This window comes from Podarcis liolepis (genome assembly GCF_965112155.1).
Source record: "Podarcis liolepis genome assembly, chromosome: 1".
Classification (NCBI taxonomy): domain Eukaryota; kingdom Metazoa; phylum Chordata; class Lepidosauria; order Squamata; family Lacertidae; genus Podarcis; species Podarcis liolepis.
Genome location: NC_139554.1, coordinates 1,749,615 through 1,757,991, shown reverse-complemented (window position 1 = coordinate 1,757,991; position 8,377 = coordinate 1,749,615). Strand labels below are relative to the sequence as shown.

Sequence of the window (8,377 nt, the reverse complement as noted above, 5' to 3'; positions counted from 1 at the left end):
ATTTATTTGGTGTATTTCCACAGGTGGCACTGTGGTCTAAACCACTGAGCCTCTTGGGCTTGCGGAAGGTCAGCGGTTTGAATCCCCGCAACGGAGTGAGCTCCCGCCACTTTCCCAGCTCCTGCCAACCTAGCAGTTTGAAAGCACGACAGTGCAAGTAGATAAATAGGGACCGCTGCGGCAGGAAGGTAAACAGCGTTTTCGTGCGCTCTGGTTTCCGTCACGGTGTTCCGTTGCACCAGAAATGGTTTAGTCCTGCTGGCCACATGAAAGCTGTCTGTGGACAAATGCTGGCTCTCTGAAAGCGAGATGAGTGCCGCAATCCCATAGTCACTTTTGACTGGACTTAACTGTCCAGGGCTTTACCTTTATTTCTGGACCAGATTCTTTCTATCTGCAGGCTTTTTAATATTCAGTTGGAAGCCACCCAGAGTGGCTGGGGAAACCCAGCCAGATGGGCGGGGTGTTAATAATAAAATTATTATTATTATTATTATTATTATTATTATTATTATTATTATTATATAGATGGGAAGCAAACTTTTACTGTTGGTGTCAATAGTCAGCTTTCAGTGATTCCACCTCCACGCTTAGACAAGATTTCTCCTAAGCTTGCCACAAGCAAGGCCCAGGCAAATTTTTCAAAAGCACCAAAGTATAGGATGCCACAAGATGGCAGCAAATCATCACCCGAGTTACACAAATCAGAAGGCTGAACTACGGAGAAAAGTTTTTACAACCTGTGTAAAATTTGACTATTTATGCATGCATAATCCCAACTTTTGTTCCTTTTTCTTTGAGGCAACAACTTGCATGCTCCTAATCGCCTTGTTCACAATTCCTTTTCTTATTCCACTATTCCTCTACAGGAGCCTCATGTTCAGTTAGTCCTAGAAACTTAACCTGCTTTCCACCTGCCTGTCAGCACCGAACAGAATTGCTGAAGCCCCTGCCCCTTATGCCGCGCGCGGGGAACCTTTGAGCCCTCCAGATGGTGCTGAATTACAGCTCCCAGAATCCCTAGCTCTACCTCTGGGGCTGATGTAATTCACCAGGCGGCAGAGGGCAAAGGTTTTCCCCACCTGCCGTATACCATGATCGAGCAAAGAAGAGACCACTTTTTTTGCATAGGATAGATTTCCGACAAAGGCAGACACCGGACAGTCCATACACTTAGCGAATTCTTGTAACCCCTTTTTCCCAGCCCTCCCCCCAAATCCCTACAAGTGTCTAGTTTGATCAGTGATGAACGCACAGCCCTCCACATGTCGATGGACTTCAACTTCCCTCAGCCTCACCCAAGTGGATGGTCTCAGGCTCCCCACTCCCTGAGCTGGTTTAAGAAAGTTCATTTTTAGCTGTTATGTAGAAAGCACAAAGCTTTACTCTTAAAACTCTCTCCAGGGAAGGGAGAGCAAAGCCCTTCTGGCTTTGTAAGGAAGTAGGAAGAAGAACTCGAGCAACACCCTGTTCTTGAGATGGAGAAGGGTGTTTTTTTCAACAGATGCATAAACTCTACCCATTTCAGAATAACCCCCTGTGGTAAGGCTGCATTTGCAGTTGCCTGGTTTCTCCAGAGGAAAATGGTGGCCTGAAACTCACTGAGTTCAGAAGTTTATTTACATATCTTACAACGAGGAGATGTAACGATAAAGTGCGTCTTTTAAAAAGGGGTGCCCCTTGTGATTTGCAGTTGGTCACGTGACCTTCTCAGGCAGCATCTGAGCGTCAAAGGCGTAGTGCATGTAATGGTAAACCTTCTCTGCCTTCTGCTGGCTCATCCGGGTGCGGGCTGCCATCTCGCCCGGGGAACTGGAAAAGAGCAAAAAGGAAGGAAGGCTGAGCTCCATCGCAAGCCAACAGGCAGTTGCTGCAACAAGCAGGAGAAACACTGAAGGGAGAAGGAAGAGCCAAGTGACTGGCAGGCTGCTCAGGACAGCGCAGTGGATGGCTTTGGTTTCACACAACACCAAGTTGCATTGAGGAATTTGCTACCAAAGAATGTGGCAGGGGCTGCTGAGATCAGAGTCCCTGAACAGATATCAGCCATCACAAGTTGAGGAGGGAGCGTGCAGCCCGTCAGGTTTGGGAAACCGGAAGAGGCCCTGCCCAAGCCCTACCTGTTGGCTGCCTCCTTCACCGAGCCAAAGCAGTGGCACAAGGCCAGGGCCTCTGGGTAGCTGACGCAGGGAATGCTCAGGTAGAAGCGGAGGGCATCTTGCCTGTGGCCCTGCACCTCCGTGGGCACTTGGATGGCCGCGTTCTTCCGCTGCTCCAGCGAAGCCAGCTCCTTCAGCAAGTCAGCTGTCTCCTCTTGGCAGGAGCTGAAGAGCACCCGGATTCCTGCCTGGACGAAGGCCAACAGGAGGCTGTCGTAGTGCCGGCTTCTGTGGAACACTCTCCGTGCTTCTCCTGGAAGTTTACAGAACAAGAGTTTGGTGTCAGCATTTCTCCTGTGCTGCCAACCTGGGAGAGGCTTCCAGATTTCTCTCTATCAGTGGCTTTTTATTCCCTGATGCCCCGAGTGGCAAGAGATCAGCTTCAACGTGCTAAGCACAGAGATGTGGGGAAGTTGTGGCGCTCTGGGTGTTCTTGGGCTCCCTCAACCTCACCCCTGATGTTGACCTGGGGCTGTGGGAAGTCCAGCAAAGCCTGGGGGGTGAGCACAGGCTCTCCACCCCGTCTCTAGCAGAAGGGCCAGTTGTGTTCTCAACTGCTGCAAGTTGTCAGCTGTTACAGCATTTCACAGCCCAGGGGGGCAGAGGAAGACCCTTAAAATCAGGACCCGTCTTTCTCTTCTCTTTCACCCAGAAAGAGAGTTGAGTGGAAACCAAGTAGGCAGATACAAGTTCCTGATCATTCCTGCACTACCGAAAAAGGTGCAGTTCCTAGTTGCCTCTTCATTCTTCAAAGTGGAATGAAGAACCTTATCGTCTTTCAGTGCATGATCAGAAGCAGCTGGGATAAGATTGTATTCAGCACTTGGTGGGACAACACAGTTGACCAGCTTCCTCAAAAGGTCCCATGTGCACCATGTTACATTTCTACCTCCTAAATGGCCATCTCTGCTCACCTGTATTTGCAGTGCTGTAGCTGCTGCATTTTCTGTTTAATGCTAAACAGCACAACCAGCAGAGCTGGAAGCTGAAATGTTTAATGCCCAAGGAGAAAACCCGCCAAAGCCCGGAGACCCACCTGCTTTGACTCTCTCCTCCACGATCACACAGATCCTGTCAAACTTGCTCTTCAGCTGCTGCACTCGCTGGACCACTCTGCTCCTGTGTGCCGCGTTCAGCAGCTCCGCCTGGCATCTCCTCTCCACGGCCAGCCGGCTGCTGACAACGTAATCGCAGCTGCCCAGTGAGCAAACGTGGACCTTGACCCCATGAACAGCTTTCAGGGTGGAAATGACGTCCGGCCCAGAGGAGATCTCGCGGCTGTCAACCAGAACACAGAGAGGCAGCGGCGGGTTCTTCCGGGAGCAGAGCGCCGCAAGGTGCCCCACAGAGTTTTCTGGCTGAAAACATTGCAAGAGAAACCATCACTCATCATCCTCAAAGCAGCCAGAGCAGGAGAAAGCGAAGGCTGAGCTTTGTTATCATCACCCTTCATAGTGCGTTACCAGTGCACCCCAGAGCCTTGCAGGGCTTCCCAGGTGACACAAGACCACAGTCCCTGCCTCCAAAGTACTACTACTACTACGATTATGTATTTATTTATACCCAGCCTTTTCCCCTTAGCAGCTAAAAACAGGGAGGTGGAGAGTGGAACGTTCATTTAGGCAGAGGTTGGATGTTGACTATTTGTCAGGGATTCTTCAGCTGTGACTCCAGCATCGCAGGGGTTGGACTGGACGACCCTTGGACTCTACACTTCTATGATTCTACCATCTGAGGGCCCCTTCCATACATCCTTTCCATCGAGCATTAATGATGATTTGTTCTCAGGAAGCTATTGGGGCAGTTACACACAATCCCGCTTTCAACACTGCTTGCGCCTGTGAAGGTTTTGGGGGGCAGTCATGCTGCTTCATTTCCAACCAGGGCACGCCTTGTTACGTCCTGCAGAAATCCTGCACCTCAAAAGTTCCAGGTTGTGTGGCTTTTGTTGCACTGCAGTGCATGAGTGTCCCTGCAGGTGGCACTGAGGAAGCACCACAGAAAAGCTCCTAAAGTGAAATGATGTGTGGATGGCTCAGTATAAAGAGACCACTAAGGCACTATCAGCGCATCAGTGACCTGTTTAGGGCCCTAAAATAGACCACCAGGAAAAACAACAGTGAAATATAAGTAAGGGCTGGTAGTTTGCCTGACAGTCCAAATATTGCATAGAAAATGGCAGTATTTGACAAGTGGTAAAGGTAAAGGCACCCCTGACCGTTAGGTCCAGTAGTGGACGACTCGGGTTGCAGCGCTCATCTCTATAAGCTGAGGGAGATGGCATTTGTCTGCATACAGCTTCCAGGTCATGTGGCCAGCATGACTAAGCTGCTTCTGGCGAACCAGAGCAGCCCATGGAAACGCCGTTTGCCTACCTATTTATCTACTTGCACTTTGACGTGCTTTCAAACTGCTAGGTGGGCAAGTGGTACAGAACCTAAATCCCACTTTTGTTTAGACATGCTTCTAGCCTCATAGTAGAACAATTGCACACACACAGAGGAAGTCAGCTGCAAATTATTTCAACAGGGGACACCTTCTGGGGACAAGGAGGTGGTGCCCTCCCCACCAATCTTTCATTGACCTCAAGCCCTCTGTAGTCCTCTAGGCGCTCGATAAAACGTAAATGCCCTTGCAAAAATAGCTCATGCACATTTATTCAATTTACATGCAGAAGGTGATTTGTGCAACCCCCAACATCTCTGGTCTGAAGGCCGTTAGGCAAAAAGGCTATAAAAGGCCTCTGAGCATGACCAAGGAGAACCGGGGTGCTGCCAGCCAAAAATGCGCAGAAATAAGGCTGCATTTTAATGTCGTATTTTAATCTTGTTGTTAAGTTGTATTTTAATCAATTGTTTTTATACTTTGTCTTAGCTGCCCTGAGCCCGGTCTTGGCTGAGGAGGGAGGGGTATAAATAAAATTTATCATCATCATCATCATTATTATTATTATTATTATTACTACATTTTCACAGTGGAGGAGGCAACCAAGGGGGCGGGTGGCACCTTTTGCGGAAGGTTCTCAAGGAAAGCCTGAAGAAGCATCCCTGGCGCTGTGGGATATCTTGCCTCCTGGCGAGAGCTTTGACCAGATCGCTTTCAGGGCTTTGGTCTGTTATTCTAACCCTGGCCACAGAGAAACCAGCAAAGGAAGGAACAGCTTAAACACAGCCCATACCTTTGACGTTGCCTGGAAGTCCAGTTCTTCTGACAAGGAAGATTTCAGTCCCACGAGCCCTTGGGTCCTGCTCTCTTGGGGCGGACGGATCTCAGCCTTTGGAGCAGATGTTCTGCAGTCCAGACGGTGGTCTAAAGCCAGCGATGAGGACGCATGTGAGCCCTGGTCCGCTTTCGCGACGGGAGGCGGTTCCCTTCTGACCCCTCCTTCATCTTCACTAGAGCTGCTGAGAATCTGGATCCGGGAGCGTTTCTTGAGCGGCGGGGGAGCAGCCTCTTTCAACTTCCTCCTGCGCCGGGTGCAATACTGCTTTCTCCCCTGCCCAAAGCTCTCCTGCAGCAGGTTGAAGTCAACACAAACTTCCTCATCTTCACTGGAGCAGCTTTGGGGGTCCTCCACCTCCTCCACACAGAAACTGTCCGCCAAATAGCTTTCATCCTGCTCTGGAACCTGGAAGGAAATGAAACCGCTGAGGAGAACCCACACCATGATTTGCGTATCCCCGAGGCAGGGCCACAGAACGTCTTGAGCCTCACGTGGGCTGTAACTACAGGCCTGGCCACCTCCAGCAGATGAAATGCAGGTGCCCTTTCCAGTCAAGTCTGGAGGAGTTTTCAGCACATGAGGCTGGCACAGTTTCTAATGACACAATAACGTTGATGTGTCACTTTGTTCTCAGGTTTACAGGTATGAATGGAATATGGCAGAAATCCAGAAGGCAAATGTCTTAATTTGCATGAGCCAGTTTATTTTGGCACGTCTACCCCGCCCTTTCTATTGAAAAATACAGTAAGAACCTGGGACAAAGTGGCATGGATATGCTGAGGAACCAAGCTCTTTCATTTTAACACCTGAGCCAGGTTTTCCCAGGCCCCTGCACACTGCAAAAACACTCCCCCACCCCAGTTCCTGGACTGTTCACATCTCTCCCTGAACTGCTGCCTGGACTCACATCAAAGGCTGAGGAAGTGTTAGAAAGCAGTAGTTCTGTGCCTGGAGGCTGCCTGGGTTTAGGGAGAAGGTCAATGTGTTCTAGATGCGCTTGTGCTCCCCTGAAGGATCTGTTTTTTTGGTTTGGAGGGAGGATCCAGTCTTGTCCCTGGACTCCCAAGAGTTCTCAGTGGCACAAGGGGAGTTCCCTCTCCCAGCCAGTGCTGGCCCATGAACTGTGGCTTCACCGAGAGAGAGGCAGGCTGGCCAAGGGCAGCCATGCTCGGGGGACCTCTTGGCATGTGGAGCTGCCCTGGAAGCTGCAGCTGGTATTGACTTTGAATAGTGGCAAGATTTGTTCACAGCAACTTGGCCCAGTTAAAGGACCTTCACTGGCAGCTACCAGTCTTTTTCCGAGCCCAATTCATGGTGCCATTACTGTCCTTTGAGGCCAAACTTGCTTGACTCCCCAGTGCCGAAAGGAAGGCCAAGGTCATTCTGCTCGTGGGTATGAGGGAGGGGGGACTTCTCAAGGTCAGCATCCCAACTAGGGACCACATTCCTCAGAGAAGTCTGCCTGGCACAGACTTTTCCCAGATCATTCAGGTGGAATCGGAATCCTGCTCTTAGGTTGTCGCCCCCCCCCCCCCAATCATGCTGCCTTTTCTTTCTTGTGCCGTACAATAGCTCTGATTTGCGATATTTGTATTTTACATTGTTTTAATATTTTGATTCATGTGAACCGCATGAATTTTTATCAAAGGGTGGTATTAATAATAATAATAATAACTTTTATTTATATCCCGCCCTCCCCAGCCGAAGCCGGGCTCAGGGCGGCTAACAACAATCAAAATAGTCCAACATTTTAAAACATTATAAAATTAATTAAATCAAATTAAAATCAAATTAATGACAACCATCAAGCAAGATTTTGTGCAGATTGCCAGAGGAGGGGGTCAGGCTGCGCCCTGACAAAAGGCCTGGTGGAACAGCTCTGTCTTGCAGGCCCTGCGGAAGGATGTCAAATCCCGACTGTTGAGGCAGCAGGTTCTGCCTTGCTAAGAAGTCAGCCCCCCTTGAAACAATCCTTTCGGCCTTGTCCTTTAAGACGACACTCGTGAAAAGCGACCATTTGCTCCGATAAGGCTGTGAGAAACCAACAAGCAGCATTTGCGGATCAAGACCACCCCCAGTTTGTGCTTTGGACACAACCCTCCCTGTCTGCCTTCCTACCTGTGAGAAAACAGCCACCGAGTTGCATCCTTTCTGCATCTTATACCTGTTGCCAACGGCTGGGCTTCGTACAGATTTCAGGTAGACTGCATGCATCTCAGATTCTGAGCAGAGAGAAAAAAGAGCAGCCGTCAGGCAGGCAGAAGAGGAACTGAAGCCGCAGTCAGCACCCGTTTGGGCAGGCTTCGCAGGCGGAAAGAGGCTCTGTAGGGTGGGGGAAAGTTGTGTTGTGCAGGGAAGCTTGTTTTGCGGATCCCGTTACAATTCCCACCACACAAACAGACTCCGCGCGAATCAGGGGCCTGTTAGTAGCAGAGAAACCCTTCCCACAATGGCGCTGGGGGACAGGTTCCAACATGTGGCAATTGCTGCCACACAGAAGCAGTTCAGTGGCCTCCAAGCATCCATCTCAACATGCCATTCATTCTCTATCCGTTTACAGGCCTCGGTCCAAGTGCTGGCTATTCAAGCGCTCCTGCAGTTTGTGCCTCACCTTTCCACTTTGTTGATGATACTGCAGCATGGGCCGAAGGGTTAAGCAATGCAGTCCTGATTTACTGCTGCTAACTGATTTCCAAAACCTGACATGCTGGCTGCAATCACGGCCTTGTAGGAAAGCTACTGGGAGGACTGGTGCCAGTGGGAAAGGACAATAAGAGCCAAGGAAGTGCCAGCTAATAGGAAAAGGGCAGGGTTTTCCTTCACTTACCATTGAGATCTTGCATAATCTGTGTCTCGTCATTTAAAAACTCGATGAGGGAAGAACTCTGCACGTTTTCCGAGCCGATGCTCTCGTCGGATGAAACCTCCATGGCTCCTTCCTCAGAAAGTTCCGCCTCTTGGTCCAGGAAGTATTTGGCTGCGTTCTACATGAAGC

General features: G+C 49.9%; 1 protein-coding gene across 1 annotated transcript in view; it reads right to left on the bottom strand.

Moving 5' to 3' along the window:
* Window positions 1-1,598: 1,598 nt before the first annotated feature.
* FANCM (FA complementation group M) overlaps window positions 1,599-8,377 on the bottom strand; it is a 47,109-nt gene continuing 40,330 nt past the window's right edge. The window contains exons 18-23 of the mRNA XM_083514079.1: window positions 8,210-8,366; window positions 7,501-7,604; window positions 5,338-5,787; window positions 3,196-3,517; window positions 2,121-2,412; window positions 1,599-1,812 (exon numbers count right to left, since the gene is read on the bottom strand). Of these exons, the coding sequence (XP_083370205.1) occupies window positions 1,698-1,812; window positions 2,121-2,412; window positions 3,196-3,517; window positions 5,338-5,787; window positions 7,501-7,604; window positions 8,210-8,366 (1,440 nt within the window). The 3' untranslated portion in view covers window positions 1,599-1,697. The remainder of the gene's footprint in view (window positions 1,813-2,120; window positions 2,413-3,195; window positions 3,518-5,337; window positions 5,788-7,500; window positions 7,605-8,209; window positions 8,367-8,377) is intronic.